The sequence below is a fragment of the Kryptolebias marmoratus genome, linkage group LG3, assembly GCF_001649575.2.
Source record: "Kryptolebias marmoratus isolate JLee-2015 linkage group LG3, ASM164957v2, whole genome shotgun sequence".
NCBI classification, from domain to species: domain Eukaryota; kingdom Metazoa; phylum Chordata; class Actinopteri; order Cyprinodontiformes; family Rivulidae; genus Kryptolebias; species Kryptolebias marmoratus.
The window spans coordinates 27,880,602-27,899,915 of record NC_051432.1 but is presented as its reverse complement, the minus strand read 5'-3'; the positions used below and the strand labels follow the sequence as shown (position 1 = coordinate 27,899,915).

General features: G+C 39.4%; 1 protein-coding gene across 5 annotated transcripts in view; it reads right to left on the bottom strand.

Annotated features, from left to right (window-relative positions):
- Positions 1–19,314, bottom strand: part of rptor (regulatory associated protein of MTOR, complex 1) — a 155,753-nt gene that overhangs the window by 131,177 nt on the left and 5,262 nt on the right. For 4 of the 5 annotated variants that reach the window (XM_017436846.3, XM_017436849.3, XM_017436848.3 and 1 more), the window contains exons 3-4: positions 9,644–9,746; positions 6,899–6,981 (exon numbers count right to left, since the gene is read on the bottom strand). In XM_017436846.3, the coding sequence (XP_017292335.1) occupies positions 6,899–6,981; positions 9,644–9,746 (186 nt within the window). Of the gene's footprint in view, positions 1–6,898; positions 6,982–9,643; positions 9,747–10,165; positions 10,214–19,314 lie in introns of those variants that run through there. The other variant, XM_037974712.1, reaches the window with a different exon arrangement.

Genomic DNA, 19,314 nt, shown 5'->3' with positions numbered 1-19,314 from the left:
AGTCTTTTCAAAACTAAACGATATGACAAACCTTCAACCAAACATTAGGTCCTTCATGCAAACTACAAGTAGTTGAGTCTGGAATCTATCAGACATTAGAAAAAGATGAACTTCTGTAGCTGCAGAGATACTGTAGCAACTTGGTGTGATTAAACCCAAAGTTCACAAGGTTTTAAAACAAAAGAAATTTAATGACTAAAATCCAACTTAAAAAGATTTAAAGCATAACCAATTAAAGAAAACAATCAGGTAAAGTTTCACCCATCACACAGCGCTGCGTGAGAAGCCCTTCTTGTCTTGATAATTTTCAGAGAAACTTCAAGAACAAAAGAACTTTTTAATTTAATTTTGCTGCTACGATCGGCTGGGTAAAGCTGTGTTAATCATGAAGAACAAAAACATGGAGATATGGGATCTGAATCATCAGTGTGGAGAAGAAAAGACAGGGTGACAGGCTGTGAAGTGACTAAGATGACTTGCAAAGTCTCAAAAATGTCTTCAGGGATGAGCGGTTTTTGTCATCGCTGAGCTCTTGTAAAAGTCTGCCGCTGATTGCATCCGCCCCCAATTTGCACCATTGTCCTTGCACGCAGCAGCGCTTCTGTGCCCACACTCCGCTCAACACACATGCCAGAATAAAACCAAATCGCTGGATGAAATGTGGGTGGTGTATCTGTAGTCTCTGTCCACTGATTCACATCCTGGCCTCCTGTGTTGTCCCCTCCTGCTCTGCATCCTTTCCAGGCCACTCATGCCAACCCGTCCACACACGAAGGACAGCAGATACTCCGTCAGGAAGTAAAAATAGAAACCACACATTTCTATTATTCTCAGAGCGAAACAATCACTGACGCATGACGAATCGACGCGGAGACGTACGTGAATCTAATAATTACTTTAAGGTAAAACATCATCGTGGAAAATTCTCACAGCAGCGTGACGATGACTTGTTTACTAAGAAATAACCTTTTTCTGAGGGTAATAACAGGTTTTATGTAACTTTACTACAGTTTTTGACATCTCAATGCATTGCCAATGATTGTGTTTGATTTATAAGTCCTATAAAGTGATAGGAGTGAGCCAAAAAGCACAATAACATACAGAACTGGATAAATATAACAATAATTCACCATTTATGTTAGCTCTTACACTTGTACTTCAAAGTAAGTTTTTCAATTATCAAAATATTAAGTGATTGGAGGTCTGTCAAGAGGTTTCTTCGGACTTTTAATGCTTAAACTGTCTTCTGTAAGTCCCATTCGCCCTTTTAACAGGTTTTGTATTGTTTCAGCCTTGCATTCACGTGGAAATGGAAATTTAAGAGCCCCTGGATGTATTTCTCGAAACTGAGTGGAAAAAAATCTTTAAAAAGGCACCGTTATGTTCTTGTGCAGACATAATATTTATTGTATGTTGTACTTTTTTTGCCTCCAAGGTTTGTTTTTTTGTATGTTGTTCAATAAAGGGACATAAACCTGTTTGTCCTTAGACTATTTGCTGTAATAATAAAGAGGTTTTGCTCTGCTCTATTTAAAGGAATGTTATTGTTCATCCAACTCGTTTGTTCATTGGTGTAATTCAGAAATCGAAGGTTTTGCTGTAGTTGAGCAACAGATGTAAGCAGTAAAAACCTAAGAACGTAATCTGTCATTGTTGTTACATCTGGACCAACACAACTTCCAGTCTAAAACAGTTTAATGTGAGACAAAGTAGAAGTTACACTTTGTCGGAGTTGCCCCTAATGCCCCTTTAACATGGGCTCTAATTCAGAAGTCCGGCTCTACTTGGCTTGGCTCTATAAAGAATGCATCACGTCTCCACCAGCCAGTTTGGTCGGTAGCAGAGGAACGCCTCCTCGTGTTGCGGGGGGCGGGGCTGCTACAAAAACTTGGCGTCATTTGTGGAAACAACAGAAGCGCTATGGACAACGTTAGCCCTGTGTTGTTGCTGTTTTTTAAACTTATGGGGATTCTCCTGAGACTCCAGGAAGAGAGGCGCAGTGGAAGAAATGCTCTGGATGCCGCCATTCTTGGGCGGAGTAGGACAGCTGTTATCCGCCGGAGATTTCAGGCTTTACAGCTCCTTCAGCTGGGGGACAGACGGCTCTTTATGCTTGCATCTGGTCACACCCACGACCAATGAGTGAACAGGAGCTAACCTTGCGCCGCCCACGAAGCAGGGCTGGCCCGGCTGGCCCTACTCCGAAGCAGGGCCAGCCTCGAAAAAATGCAGATGGAAACGCGCACAAAGCAAGCCGAGTAGAGTGGAGCCGGGACCTTTAGAGTTGGTGTAAAAGGGGCAAACATCTTCTGGTGCATTTTTGTGGCGGCGTTACAGCTTTACACACAGTTACTACAGAGTTTGGACCTTTTCTATGTTTCCGTGTGGATGAAAACATTTGTAGAATGTTATTTCTTTATAAACTACAATATATATAATATAATTTAATTTGGCTCAGTTCTGCTTTCTCACTGACTCTGTTGTAAGGACACGTATGAAAATGGTGCAACGGGTTTTAGATGTTTAAGTCAGCAGGTCATTTTGGCACAGGAGCTATCCAATTGATTTGTTTGGTTTATTTTTAGTTTTTCTTTTTATATGACGTTACTGAGGAGAACTGAATGAGTGTTGTAACAGCCTTTAAACATAACATCATCCTTGCATCACTACCAGCTACACAGAAATCCCATACTTGTTCTCTGCTGCTCACTTTGGGATTTTGGGGTGATGAGAGTAAAGCTCAGAAGCGGGCAGAGGCCGAGTGTTTGAGGCGCAGCTCGGTGGTATATAACGCAGAGACTGCCAGCGGAGTGGACAGCAGGGGTTTGCAGGGGAGCTGAATAACGTTGCTGCACTGATACAGAAAAAAACGTCAGATTAAACCCGTTTGGCAGCTGCGACATGTTAGGCAATTTAGCCGCACTGTGTTGCCTTTGAAAAGGCGATTTGACAAGACAAGCACGTCGCTTTTCATCTCCACAGATAACACCAAACAAGAGTAGAGGAAAGACTTTCAAACAGGATTCCCAAACAAATAACCAAAGCGGGACAGAAACAAGGGCGACGAGCACAGATAAAATGAAAGCGAACAAGTGAGGCTTAAAAGAGAATAAGAGAGCAGCTGAGGCATATTGAGGCAGAATACACAACAAGAAAATGAAAGTTAAACTGATAGGTAAGGCACTGAAATCCTCAGCTGACTTCAGTCTGAGCCGAAGCCTCTTATTAAAGCCTAATAAAGCCACAGTTAATAAAAACTGAAGGAGAGAGAAAACATGGAAGCTCAACCAGAAAACACGGCTTGGAAACTGTCAGCAGTGAGACTTTAGACCTACAGCTGATGATCATCAGCTCTCTGTTAGCAAAGTTTAAATCTGACAGTAATGTAGCAGTTAGAAATGTTAGTTAAAAGAAGGTTCCTGCCATTCTGAAGTGAGGTTCTGTGGAAACTCAATAAACCATTAATATGCTACCTGTTGTGGATGCTGTTGCTTTTCGAACAACTCCAGTTGAGCTACCAGCGAAGTCCAACACCAGAGTGGATCGCTGCTGACTTAAAACAAGTCGGACCTCCAAACTTTCACAGCGGTTCATGCAAACATCGTTTCACAGACATTCCCACTGCCTTTATGGCGCCGCCGTATGAGTGTTATCGATGTTGATCTGTTTGAGCTGCTGTTGGAACAGATCGCAGCAGCTGAACTGATTGGGAACACCTGGATTCAGACATCCACCTTATATAAGCTTCTCTGTCCTCCAGGGACAGGCTCTGTTAAGTTTTCCAAGGCTGAGTTTTGTTAGCGTTAGCATGCATTCACCATGTTCACTCATCCACACTGACACGACTGATTTCACCAACTTATTACACAACATGATTATTAATTTGGTAGAATTTTTGCTGTAAAAATCAATAATTTTACATGCTTTTCTGCATCCTTTCCCTTTTTTGAGCCAGATTGTGACACATCACAGTTATTAAAACAGAATTTTATGATTATTTGTCATTGCATACAGCAGCAGCAGCAAACTACAGGACTTCTGCTGCAGTCTGGGGTCAATTACAGCGGTCTCCATCCATTCATCCATCTTCTTTACCCACCAGGTCGCAGGACAGCTGGTGTCTGTCTCCAGAAGCCTGGACAGGTCAAAAGTCCAACACAGAGACACGTAGAGACAAACAAGCCACCAACCATTCACACTCTCACTCACACCTAGGGGAAAATTAGAGTTACCAATTAGCCTAACGTGCATGTTTTTGGTCTTTTGGAGAAAACCTGCGCTTGCATGGGGGAGAACATGCAAACTCCACCAAGAAAGGCTGAGACTGCACCCAATTTCAGCAGTAATTTCATAAAATTCTTTCCAAAATATCAGTGGAAAATTGATGACAATGCAACAGTTTCTTAAACAGCATTTGCATGAGCAGAAAACATGTCAGGTATTCAGTAAATTCTGTGAAGACTGGGGTTAAAGTTAAAGAAAGGTAAACGTAATTAAAAAAAAATAAAATAAATGGTTTATTGAAGGTCAGTTATTAGAAGTTAGCTGTGATAATGCTCCACAGTCACTTACAGCACAAGCTTAAACTACTGCAATTTTTAATTTTTACAAATCGTTGAAAGATTAAAATAACACTTGACTATCTCAAGTTTAATTCAATCGTAGTTTCTGGAGCTGCCAACATTATTTGTGTCTCGTTAATCACATGTACAGGTTGTCAGAAAAAACTTTTTAGCATATTCTCTGCAAATTAAACAAGATAGAAATAAGTAAATAATCAGAATAGAGTTGTTCAAACATGAAGCAATAAAATACGGACGGACACAGAAAAGATTCAATAATGTGGAGTGAAACAAGTGGTGGAGGAACAAGTAAGAGATGAAGAAAAGGCTGGATGTAGTGTCAGTGCAGAGAGTGAGTGGGCAGCTGGGATGGAGTTAGCTTTCCTCTCTGTTTTCTGTCCATCAGGGTTCACGTTCGAGCACAGAAGCAAACAGAAACATGGATTTGTGACAGCAGAGCTGGTAACACGACTCTCTGAGCTGCAGCAAAAACTTTCCCTTACAGATCAACACCACAGGGTGATCACATCAAAAAGGAGCAGAAACATTTCATTCTAATTTGGTCCTAGGCCTAATATTTACCAGCTCTGTACCTGTTTGTACCCCTGATGGGACAAATAGGTAATAGCTGCAGTGTAATTGATTGCTTTGTCAACACTTTATGTAAGGTGTGTTGGCGAACGACGCAGCAGAGCTTCGGCTCTTCAGGCTGGAAACAGAAACAGCTTTCTCACCCTCCCACTCCTCCTCCTCCTCCTCCTCCTCCTCTTCTTCCTCCCACCGTTTGCTGCTGACCTCTCAGGTCAACCAAACCTAAGCCTACATTTCTTTAGCTGCTTTGTCTCCGGAGTTGTTGTTTCTCCACCTCCTCTTACAATCTATATTTCTTCTGAATCATCAAACCGAACAGCACGCTGTTATATTTCTATTTCTGCCTCCTCGTGATGAGACTTCTTTGGCTGCTTCACAGATTGCAGTGACACACCAACGAGATGATGTGCAGTTCGATGCTGAGGCTTCTCACGTGTATGCAACTAAAGCTCGTCCACTCATTGGATTTATTTTAGTTGACTGGTTTTTCCACCAAACCTCTCACTTGGCAACAAAAAGTTATTTTCCCCAAAGCTGACACAAAGTCTCAACTGAAAAGAAAACCACGTTCATATTAATTTCTTCCCAAATACATTTAAACCATTTTTCTAAGTTTATATTCCTACCAGGATCTTCAGTTTCGAGAACAATAAACACATAAATAAGTGAACTCTGACTAGATTTAATCAGATGATGAAAAGAAATTTAACTGTATTGTATCACATATTTTATATATCTTATCTGTTATATTTATCATATAACCTTGCATCAGATCATAGACCACATTAACTCACATCCCATGAGATATCTGTTGTATCATATCCTTTTGTATCATTAATATCATGCCGTTTTGTATAATAAACCATACCAACATATATCGTATTGTTTAATATCATTTCATCTCACATCATATCAAATACAGCATTTTTTGTATTGTATCATACATCATTATCATATATATCAAATACCATCTTTTATTGTATGTATAAAGCATCTTGTCAAATAATATATTGCACTAAATTGTATTATTTTATGTCACATCACATATTTATAAGGCATACTGCAATTCCAATAACAACCAGAACTGAACATAAACTGAAAACTTACTTCATCACTAAAATCAGATCACTAGTTTGTTTTTAATTATCATTTTTGAAAGCAAACATTAGTTAGTGTAAAACCGATCTCTGATCCTGACCTTGTTAGTTTACTCTGCATGTGGGTTTTTCTGCACAACTTTTTAAAAGCTTTCACCTCGTTTCATCAGGATCTGTGTTTACTTGGATGGAAGCTGTTCTGCAAATTAAGGAGGTTTTTTGGGGGTAAAAACTTGGAGCTCAGGAACCCAAGGAGAGCAACGAGCAGCCGCTGCCGGTAATGATGCGAACTTATAATCGACGAATTTACAATTTAAAAATAAATAAAAATATGAATCACACAGGCAGCGGTGAAGAGCATGTGGGTGTTTTGTTTCCACAACAGATAGATGTATGAGAAATACGAACGTTTGCCTAAATTCTCACTAAAGAAGCAAACTGCTGATCTCAGGCTCATATAAACGTTTCAGTATCAACATTTTAGTTCGGACAGCATGAAGAGCACAAACCTGACATCTGAATGCTCCTGTGATTCATCCTAATGTCACAAGGATCCCTGTTTGATTCAGCTCTGTTTGCGAGACAACAGCATGTGGTGCACGATGGGTTAAAGACCCGGAGGAAGAGGAGGGACGCATCTTCACTCACCCTGGGCTGCCAGTTTTCATACTGCTTCTGTAAGTTTGCTCCGATGGTCTCCAGGGCTTTCTGCGGACTCATCGACAGAGGATCTGACGAGAAAACGCAGGGAGTAAAGACACACTGCAAAAAAATATAGATTAACGAGAAAATTTCTGAAAAAAAATGAAGCTGCTGCCCAAAATTCCAACATTATTTTTTAAATAATTCAAACTACAAAAATCCCTGCATTTTGATGCTGAAACTGATTATGGTCATTATGGTCACCACGGTAACCACAAACCTGTGTCTGTCACTCCCTGACTGGCAAGTTAATGATAAGCAGACTGAAAACAAACAGCTGCTGTTATAAACCTGTAAGACAGATCTGTTAAATTCTCGAACTCTGAGCAGCAGAAGACTCTTATGGTCACAGAAGTGGATTTTTATGTTTTACGTAGGAGATATGACGAGTTAAATAGACTCTTCACTTCCAGTTTTTAAGAGAGTATTTTGAGCATAAAATATAACTTAAATCTGTGGATGCTCAGCTGTGAACTGCAAGTCTTTTAGCATTTAGAGAGACACTGGGTGCAAGAGGACAAAAATCCTCCATTACGACGTACAGTTTGTGTATGTAAGGACTTTGAAGGACTGATCCATGCCTTTATTTCTGCTCGTTAGGATTACTGCAGCAGCACGGCTTCTTACAGGAACCAGGAAGCTCGACCATATAAGGCCGACACTGGCCTCTTTACATCGGCTACCTGTCTTTTATCGTATAGATTTTAAGATTCTTTTATTAACTTATAAAGCCTTAAATGGGTTGGCCCCCCCATATTTTCTGGACCTTTTAAAATATCAGTCTGTGCAGAGAACCTTACGTTCAAATAATCAGCTGTTACTGACAGTTCCTCGGACCAGTCTCAAGAAGAAAGGTGATCGGGCTTTTCCTGTCGTAGCTCCGATTTTATGGAATAATATACCTTTCCAGATCAGATCTGCCAACAAATTGCTTTTAAAAACTCACTTTTATTCCTTGGCATTTAATTAAAGTAGTATTTTTACCTTATTTTATTTTAAATTCTGTTATTGTTGTTCTTGTAAAGCACTTTGGTGCAGTTTTAAACCAGTTTTTAAAGCGCTATATAAATAAACCTGACTTGACTTGACTATGCACAAAAGAAGTGATGGGAGTAAGAGGAGTTTGATTCAAACATTTTTAGAGACGTTAAAAGTGAGCGTGTGACGACATTAACTGTAATTTGAACATTTCAAAAACAAATCTGCAAAAATCCTAAAGTTTAAACTGTGATTGCAGAGCTTCAAAGAGCGGGGCGGGGTTTTCATGGGTTTTGACAAATTACGTAACATAATATTCCAACAAAGACGCACGTTTTGATGTTTTATTTGCATGTTTATTCAAAGCTGAGCGACAAGAAAGTGTTTTTTTAATCAGGATAGTAATAAAACAGATTCAAAGCTTATGATTTGGCACCCTAAAAAAGTGGTCAAAGTTTTCTTGGTAGGTAGAAAAACATGAATTTAGTTTTGTTTTAAAAAAGCACCATCAAGCTGGATTAGATGAGTCCTAAAGGTTCAGTTTCTAGGAATTAATTTATGATAAAAAAAACTTTAGTTTTTGCTGTCCTCAGTCTTAAAACCTGTACGGAAAGTTTTATATGAATAAACACGAAACAGCAAAGTCCTCTATGATCCGTTCTTCAGGTAAAAATGTGCCAAATTTTACCGTCAGTTTTGTTTCACTAAAAACACACGTTGTAACTTTTAAAAGTCTGCTTGTCTAAAATGTTCAGAAGTTAAACACTAGACCGTCACCTCTGCCCTGACCGTTTAATATTCACATCTTATAAACCACACGGAGCGTCAGCAGAACAGCGATGTTCTCAGAAGCCACAGAGAAAGTTTCCGACACTTCAGGAACAATCCTCCGACTCTGACGTGCTTCCCTGACTCCGAACCGTCACGTCTCAGGAGATTTAAACAACCGTTCTGAGGTTCCCGGGCGGCGGAGAAGGATCGTTTATCTTTTGTTCGATGTCACGTCGTGTCATCTTCCTTATTGATATAAAAGAGGCCTACGTATCGAGTTCCCTTGGGAACACCTGGAAATATTCAAAACGCTGCAAAGTAAAACTTAAGATTTGATGTCAAGTAAAGGTTAAAACTGCTTTAAATGGTTTTTATAAGTTCATCAACAGCTTACAGATTTGTGGCGCTGTTAAAACATAACGATGCATATCAGAGTTATAAGTCACAGTTTGAAACCTCATTTTTAGGGTCACAGTTCCACACAGGGTTGGGGTTTTTTATTTATTTTACTCTACATACGTCAGACACTTTATCCCCTTGTAACAATAAAAACTTAAAACTACAAAAGAACGTTCAAACATCTCAACGTTTCTTCTCCAGACAAAAGCATGGACGATCCAGGTGACCGAGAGGTTCTTCTAACGGGACAGAAAATGTTCTGGAAAGGGTTTCTAATAAATAAATTAAAGATTTGATCTTTGTGTTGTGTCAGCATGAGAGAGCGCACGGCTTTGACAGAGAGGAGAGGCATAACTTCTGCAGGTGCAAGTTGGGAGCTTCCATGATTAAAGGTAATCTATGGATTATCTGATTAGTATTTAAGTAGTAAATATTGAATAGCTGCAGCTCTGGTAAGAATCTCAGCGTTGAGCTCCTTCTGTTCGTCTACTTTCATATTTATATAGTTAATTTGATTTAATTAGTCTGTTTGGATTCACTCACCTATCCAGCACTCCAGTCGAGCACAGGGGGACGTCTTGACCACATCAGGAGGGTCCACTCCAACATTCAGACACAGCACCAGCGCTACACTCACCGTCTTCATCTGGGAGGGAAACACGGGGAGAAACATTAACCTCAGGTTCATTTCAAACACTTCTTTCATTTAAAAAAAAAGAAAGTTAAATCTTCATTCAGGAGAGAAACCGGTGCACACATTTACAAGGTTCTTCCTGAGAATCATTGCAGTAAACCACATGCTGCTGCTGCTGAAAACCAACACTTCAATGCAGCGATGAAGGCCAAGTGGCTCACTAAGACGACAAAGGAGTTCCTTCCTTCCACTATCTGTCACACGAAGACTAAGAATAAGACTCCTGCAGCTGTGCTGACAAGTCAAACCTCAGAGCATCCCACAGATATACAGTATCTCCTTCCATGAATTTACCCTTCCGAATGCAGATCAAGCTGCAGAGCACATAAATGTCAAAATGAGAAAGTAAAATCCATGAAAGCACCTCTCACCATCTTAAGCAGGGGTGGGCAATCCTGGTCCTGGAGGGCCACCATCCTGCAGGTTTTACTTGTTTCTCTGCTCCAACACATCTGATTTGAATCAATGGGTGATTAACAGGCTTCTGCAGAACATGAAGAGGTAATTTAAGCACTGAATCAGGTGTGTTGGACCAAAGAAAGAAGTAAAACTTACAGGATAGTAGCCCTCCAGGACCAGGATTGCCCACCCCTGATCTAAAGTGAGGAACACGAGCATGGAGGAAAAGATGGGAGGAAAAAAACGACCAAATAAATTAAAAAAACAGCCACTGATTGGTGAGTCCTGACAGAGACCAGCTCAGACTTACTACAGTGCAAATTATCGCAATCACCTTCAGCTTTCAGGCATCTTCTGGCTCCATCATGAAGCTGAATGAAGACATTGAAGGTGCATAATGTTTTAGGACTGGGCTATGGTTCAATCGGCCATCTTTAATCGAACACAGATAATTAAAGATGTATTTGCAAAGGCATGTGTTGTTTTTTTTTATTTTAAAGGAAGAATGGGATCTGACATTCCCTGTTCTCCGTACAACTGTGGAGGTAGGATATTTGCAGCCACGGATTTGGGATCACTTTGGCTTTAAACCTTTGATTAGCAATAAACACTGAGAAGTGACATGTGGTCAACTTCTATCACGGTGCCCTTATTGTCACAGCACACATTATCTTTAAAAGTTATCTTATCTTCCTGATGAGGAAAGGTGTCACCACAGACCATTGTTGTCCGTTCAGTTAGGAACCTTAACTGGCCGTGGATTCATTAAACTTAATGCAAAAGTGGAAAAATGACATTAAAAAGAAAGATCATTTCATGTACCTAAGCCGCTGAAGCCTCTCCAACCACAACGCCTCTGGTGCGAAGCCAGAAACAACAGATGGGAGCTCCACGGGGCAAAAGAGAGAACCGCCACAGCGTTTCACAGATAATGGGAATATACTTTAAATAAAACAAGTATAGTGCTTTAATTTGTCGGGGAATCTGCGTTTAATAGCTGGTCGCTAATTGTGAAACAGCCGCCATTACGCATCATGGAGCTAATTTCCCACCAGCTGATCTGTTGTTATAAAATTTGGGTCCATTTTATTATATCTGACTGTTATCTGTTAGCTGTTTTGTCAATTAGACTATAGAAAAGTGCATTGTAATCACAGAACAAAGCAGCTATTTTGTGACATTTTTGGCCTAAATTTTGTCTTGGTTGATCTTAAAATGATGCCAGAGTCAATATTCCAACATTACAGCTGTTAGGAAGTCATTTTAAACAACATAAGAGTGATAATTGTTCATTTTCTTCCTTGGTTGTTTACAGCTGCCTAACTTTTGGTGACTCCTGAGATTTTTTTAGAAAAGATTTCTCTTAATATTATTTTTTCTATATCTTGTCATTTCAATTATAAAAAAAATGTTGTTTTTTTTAACCAAAACTGCTGGCAATTTAAACAAATAGGAAGGAAAGATTGAAGATTTGCGGCTGGAAATGGACGAGGTTGACTGCACACAATCAGGACATATCACAGCGTGTTTAGGCTTTGATTTAAACTGTATATTTGTATATACAGGTAAAGTAAAACTAGTAAAGGAAAAGTGAAAAGAAATTGTCCTTAAAAAGTTACAGCTGATAGACTATAATGGCACAGTCAATATATTCATTTAATCGCTTTATCCTGTGATGTTTTAGACAAACTGGTGAAGGTATTTAACATAAAAACAATGTGCCTGGTAGCATAATTATTAATGCTGAATTTTCTAAATAATGACATTTGTTTAATGCATGTTGGATTCAATCACCACCTAATCAGATGCTCGCATAAAACCCTGATTTGTGGGTCTTTACACCACTGCTAGGTGACCTTTATCAGGTCACATGGTACAAATATTATGATGTAGCTCCACTGAGCGTATGCGCTGAACGTCTGCTGCGTTTTATGTGACGACTCGTGACAGAACAGGGTTAGGAGGGCTGCTGTTATGAAACTAATTAAGGCACCCCACGTTTCGCCACCAACCGGGTAAAAGGTCAGTGTGCTAGTGGGACTCAGCAGGACTACACTCCATGTGTGCCTGCGTCCTTCTACACATCAGCACATTACATCACTCCATTCACTCCCACCGGTTTTGTTCCCAATTTGCCCTTTTTCCTGCCTGCAGGCTGGATGTCAAACCTCATCCTCAGAAAATGAAATGTGAAACAAGTTTCATGCATTTGGTACGTAACCAAATAAAATGCTGCTTTACAAATTTAAAACAACACAGCATGAAAATCTCTTTGCAGCTGCAGAATCCAAACATACACATATGTTATGTTCAGGCTTTCAAATTAGGAATAGTTTAGCTTGGTGACATATGCTTGGATATGTTTCTAACATTAAGCACAATCAGCCAAATCAACACAGACCAAACATTTCACTGCAGAAACTCAAAAATGCACATGAATTTTCCTGACCAAAACCATTTTCTGGGATAAATTTCTACCTGATAGAAGATACAGTAAAAACAAGTATGTAAAGAGAAACATCTGTCCAAAAAAAACAAACAAACAAAAAACCATCACAGGCTTAAAACGACTTCTCAACCAAGACATAAAGCAGGGGTGGCCAATCCTGGCCCTTGAGGGCCATCATCCTGCATGTTTTCCTTGTTTCTCTGCTCCAACACACCTGATTCAGAGGTTAAATCACCTCTTCATGTTCTGCAGAAGCCTGTTAACCACCCATTGATTCAAACCAGGTGTGTCAGAGCAGAGAAACAAGTAAAACATGCAGGATAGTGGCCCTCCGGGACCAGGATTGCCCGCCCCTGACATAAAGTTTAGGCGCCTCTTTAGTCATCGGATCTCAGAACCAGTGTGGTTTCGTTGAATGCACTTTAAAGACTTTCACCCCCTGCAGATAACCAGTGGCTTAAAGACACATCTCCTGTCCCGTGACACACAGCTCAAGACCCAAATAATGAACAAGTCAATGAATCTTCAAGCTGCTTGGGAGGCAGAGGACTGACCGGCTTGTGTGCTTATTAGTAGGATTTCTTTTATATATAATGTCCTTCCACACTTCTGCATTTCTTGGTCAAAAACCTTAAAATACAGTAAGATCTTCTGCTGACAAAAGTAACAACATTATTGCCAGTAATCGTACTCTGAGGGTGCCCGACTGACTTCTGTATCCAACACACGAGAGTATCTGCTGTTGTGAATAAATACAAAATGTTCACATATAAACAACCGAAGGAGTCAGAGATCAACTTGTCCAAGCTGGAGAAAACATCGACACAACCACCCTGAGAAAAGATGCATTTCAAACAGAAAAAACATCAGCAGCTTTGCCCTTTAAAACACGGCATTTGAAATGGCAGAACACTTTGGAGAAATACGATTCGAAGGTCCGCAGGGTGAAGAGAGATGTTTCTGTCGCTGCGGGGAAAATGTCAAAGAAAGGTGTTGAGAAAATTGTAAGGTCATTTCTTTTTAATGTCACCACGGACATGCAAATACGAGAAGCAAAAACACTGGTGTTAATCGTGATGAAGTGACTCAGGATGGTGAGATAATTAAAATGCTATTACAAACAGCCCTGATTGGATTATTTGTTTCCATCTAGCATCTGACGCAGGTCATTTATAAACCATTTGATGCTCATTTGCACCCGAATAAAGCACGTAAATGTGGGATTTTTCACAATTCATCGTGGCATTTAGGTATGACTGAACACAGATGTGTTCCACATTATTCTCATTGATTTATCTGCTCGTTTATTTCCTAAATTACCTCAGACACACAGAGAAAACACAAACAAGTATTCCTTAATCAACCTTCATAGCTTATGGCAATAAATTAGATCCCACCGTGTGGGAGCTGTCAAAGCCTTTGTTGATAAAGTGGTGTTTAGTCACTGTGAATAAATCATTTACTTAAATAGAACATGATGGAAGTTGTGTTTTAAGAACAATAAGAGCATATCCAAACGAGATGGAGAACATGCAGAGCTCCCCCTGCACCCCCGCTGTGATCAAACCACCGTTTGACCCAGAACAAGAGGCTGATTTACTGGATGAACTGCTACAGTTTGTAAAGTTGCTATTCAGGACTAATCTGAGAGGAAAGCTGAAAGAAAATTAGATTTTAAGAGCAGTATACTGGACCTTATAGATTTCCAATATTCTCATGAATCCTTTTGTGCACGAGGGGAAAAAGAAGGAAGAGGAATGAAGGTTGGGTGTGTTTTTTCAAAACCCTTAGAGCTCGTTTGTTTCCCCGAGATAAAAACAAACAAAAGAATAACAAAAAGATTGACAGAACAACATTTGTTTGTCTGTCTCAGTGTGTGTGTGTGTGTGTGTGTGTGCATCTTCCTGTTTCAAGCCTGTGCATCAAAATTAGATGCCGACCTCTTCTTGTTAATAACTGCACGACACTCTGGGGGATTTTCCAACTTTTCCCCCTCAGCACCCTTTCAAGACTCCCATACAGGCTTTACCACTGCTTACTGCTTCGATCAATGGCTCCTGATTAATCCATCTGTTAGGTCGGCCATAAATGAAGGTTATTAAAAAGGTGGCAGGAATCAATCTCCTTCAGGCTTGCTATCGCCAGCAGGAAGCTGCAACAGGTTGAAAATTAGACTCCTTTAATCCATAAAGGCCAAATGCAGGTATGTATTCAATCTGCGCAGAAATTCAAAACATGCATTTGGAATTTTAATAACCGAGATTGGCAAATGTATTCAATAAAAGATGCAATCTTCAGTGCATTTCTTCAGTAAAACTCTGCTAGAACTTGCAGAGAATATATTGTCTGTTCTGCAAAGAAGTTTTATACTTTTTTTTAAATGAATCAGAATAATATCATCATCTCAGTCAGGAACATCTTTAACCACAAGATCTGGAGACATACAGGACTTTAAAACTACTCAACCCGGATCATCTAAGAACTAATCCATCCGTCTGATGAGGAACATTTGACTGGAGAAAGTTTAACGTCATTCAGGCTTTACCAAACTGGGGCTTTGGTCTAAAACCTGCAGACTTAGAAGTTTTCTAAAGAAACAATATTTTAAAAAATCAACAGAACAGAACAAACCACCTGCATCATTTGCAACCATCTTAACCGCTGCTAATCCTGCAAAGAGCAGTCAGCTGTGTTTACAGCAGCACATTAAAATGTAGTTTAGATATTAACAGCAACAAACAAAAAACACAAGCTTAAAAAAAAGCCAACTGTTTGACCTGTTTTTATTTTAAGACACACCTGTGCGTAAATGCAATGAAAATTTGGTCATTTAAAGACCTGTCTACAACAGGAAAGACAATAATTGTTCATAACTTTCCACAAAACCTCACTTTAAATAGATCAGTACTGTTTTTTTTAACTCTTTGTTAATTGCTAACATTACAGGAGATCATGAAAGACAAGGAAAAGTAAGAGAAGACCAGAACAAACGTAGCATCTCTGGAAAGACAAAGCATATTACTGCTTGCAATGGGTTGGCACTCGGAGTCCACATCTGGGATGACTCTCAGCTACTACCACACCAAATCTTAGCAGAATATTTGTAAAAATAATTGAGTTATATCCATGCAATGTTCTGCTCAGCAACTTGTTTCAATTTTTGTGCTCTATTGGGATAAGATGTAACAACAGCAACCAAACAGCATTATAAAATCACTGTTATGTAATAATTATCAGCAGACTGAAAATGTATTCATGTCTCAGTGAGTGGAAGTCCATATCCTGCCTAATGAATTGCACTCAGATTGAATTTAACTAATGACACAGCAAAGACCACCAGCCTCATTTCCACATTATTACAATGGCTCTGAATATTGATGCCTTATTGATTTCATTATTCTGGAGTTGAGAACCACGCCGGTGTGAAAACAAGCACAGAGGGATGCGAGCGAAATCTGAATGAATGTTGTGTTTGTAAGTTTGAAACCATTATCAGACAAATTCAAATCAATCTCAGTTCAGTCGGGACGAAAATCCATTTAAAGCACAAAATGAAACAACAACAGAATTTACCTGACTTAAACAAAGGTCGAATGTGGCATAATTTTTATTATAGAGGTCCAGATTGAGATTTTGTTGTCCTCAATATTGATCTGGGTCATAAGTCTTGACTTAATATTTACATTTTTAGACAACATACAGTTGCAAACTGAACTCTGAGAACGTTAAAGTTTGTAAAATAAGTTTATTTGCTTGACATCTCAGTAGCCCTAAATAAAATAAATTGACCAAGAATACTGTAAACTGAATATTGGCATTTTTTTATATACCTAATAATGTTAGAGTGGTAAAAGTACAGAACTAGAAGCAGAAAAACTTTAAAAGAATGAAACTATAACTCCTTGAACGAAGCATGGTGCACAACTGCTTGAAGTATGAGCTGGAGATGACTCTCAGCTACTACCACACCAAATTTTAGCTAACAAGTTGTAAAAACGACTGAGTTATAGCCATTTATGTATTTGCTAATGTCGATTAGCCGCGGAAGCCATCTTGAATCAGGCTGACTTCAAAGGTTAATCACATTAAATGATTATTTCCTTTAACTGACAGACAGGCAATTACAGAAATATAATAAGCACATGATAATCTCTTTTTTCTTCAAAGCAAACTGTGATTGTTCAGTGATGACACCAAACGCAGCATGAAGCTGTACTTTACTGAAACCTGCCGCTGCACCACCGTCTCCCCTGATGGGACAGTCACCTGTAGATTCAGACAAATATTCAAGTCGCATTAGCTTTCATTTAATGAGGATAAAAACACCAGCTGTGAGAATAATATCAGTGACACAGAAAATCCAGCTTGTTGACGTGTCTGACCTGATAGGCTAATTAGCTTTGTGCCATTTACCTTTTATCAAACCCTGCTGTGTGCTGACGTAAAACAACTAATTCTGAACGTGCACTCGGATCAGTGGAAAATGATTTGCTTGAGAGCCCAGTCGGATACTTTAAATAAGACTGGAACATTTTTAATATTTATCTGAAATCCCAGGTAAGAGCAGATCTGTCTGAACGCACTGTCACATGTCTGCAGGCTGCTTTACCGATTCAGAAACCTTCAATAACAATTAGCTTCACTGTGACGATAACAGCGGGGCTATATGAAGGCTGAAGCTTGTTCTCATAAGTAATATTAAAATGCTGAGGTATGTCACAGCTTCACATCACAGGGAAAGAGAAAAAACCTTGTTATCAGAAAAAAATGCACTGAATGCAAATTTTCTTACAATTTTGACACTAACAGTCACAGTCCAGTGCGACACTACCTTTAGCTTCTCATCCAAGGAAAGTCCAGTTTTCTTTTAATTCTAGGGTCCTACATAACTTTATTTACAAGGTTTGACCAAAACAACGAGGGAGCTGTTTCTTCTCATCAGAAGATGAACTTAGTTTAAAACTCTGGATTAAAACGAGGTGGGCAATATGCATTCCTTCAAGGACTGCTAAGCCTTTAATTTGTTTTAGTGTTAATGCTCTTCTACGTGTATTTTTAAAATTTTCAAGTCCTCCAAATTGTTGGAAATGCTTTTTTATTAAGTTAAGCAACTTATGTTAGTTTTTTTTTTGTCCAATAGAAAGTAATGGTGTGTCTTGGTTTCCCTCCTGGGTGTTTTATCTCTGTAATCAGACCTCAGAGAAGCAGAAGAAGATGGACGGACAGATGGGCTGACCACATTTCTTCACTCTGCTGCTGTCTTTACTCTCTACTCTCCAATTTTTGATGTTTTTCCTTTCACAGAAACTAAACCTGGACCAGCCATTCTGCATTTGTGTCGTTTTCCTGTCCTCTCAAACCCCAGCCACTCGAGGCAGTCCTTTTACTTGACATTGTTTAAAGTAATATTTGTTTTTTTAAGTCAAGGATTAGACAGAAAAGCAGCCAATGTCCTGCTCCGTGTCAGTGTTGTGATGCAATCACTTCTCTGATTGGACTGAGATAAAGGTTTATGCTCTCTGTCTGGGAGGACTGATAGCTGTTGACATTGTTGGTCTCAGTTATTTTATCCAAGTCAAATCACTGCAAACCTCTCATCAACTCCCCGAACAGTTGATTGCAGGTCTGTCAGCTCAACAAAGAGAGAAAGGTCCATGTTTCACTGAAACCTTTCCTTATCTTTGAAGAACCTCCTTCCGATCTGAGGTTCGCTCTGACCTTTGACCCTACTGTTCAACACACACAGTTTATCTGTAAACTCGTATCGGTCTTTATCGGTGCAGAGAGAGTACACACAAACGAGTGGCACACACAGACACCGGCCCAACGGGGGAATAAAGACAACACTGACCAATGAGGCGTGTAATTGTGAAGCCTCTGCCTTTTCTTCTTTGATTTCCCACAGTGCCGAGCATCGCCGAAGGCAAACCTGCTGCTGCTGCACGCTCCTCTCACCAGGATTCATGTTTTCAGTGTTTGATAAAAGTATACACACCCCTGTTTAAATCCCATGGTTTGTGATGTACAGAACTGAAACCATGATCAATTATTTCTGAACTAGCTTCAGTTTTACAATGACATATATTCTGCACAACTAGAAAAAAATCTAATATACAACAAGTTGGTTGCACAAGTGTGGACACCATTAAAATATTAATTTAATTAGTCTTCACACCTGCCCTGAATTTCCTGACATTAACTCAGTTCCATGCTTCAACCAGCTTAATGCATATTTTTTATTTTATTTCTGTTTTTGAGTTGAGTTGTACAGAATACTTGTCACAGTAGAGGTGGAAAAAGTTCTGAAATGATTTATCACGGACGATTGTTTTTACAACACAAAAACCTGACAGTTTACCGGCGGGGAAATGTTTCATATCCACTGACATCATTTCACAAAAAAGCTTGTGCACTCTCAGTGATCCCCCAAACTTTATCAGAAGATCATCTTTGAAAAACAACTTTTAAATTCATCATTTTGCAGAGACTTAAACTCAGAGTTAAATCAAAGCCAAATTATTCTTGTGTAAATGACAGAAACTGGCACTAATGCAGCTCTAACATTCAGAAAGATAAAAAATTGTTACAGGTGAACAAATGTTGACCTGAAAATGCCCCGAGAGATGAAAAATGTTGCACAGTACATTTAGCATGGTAAAGCATGGCAGCTTT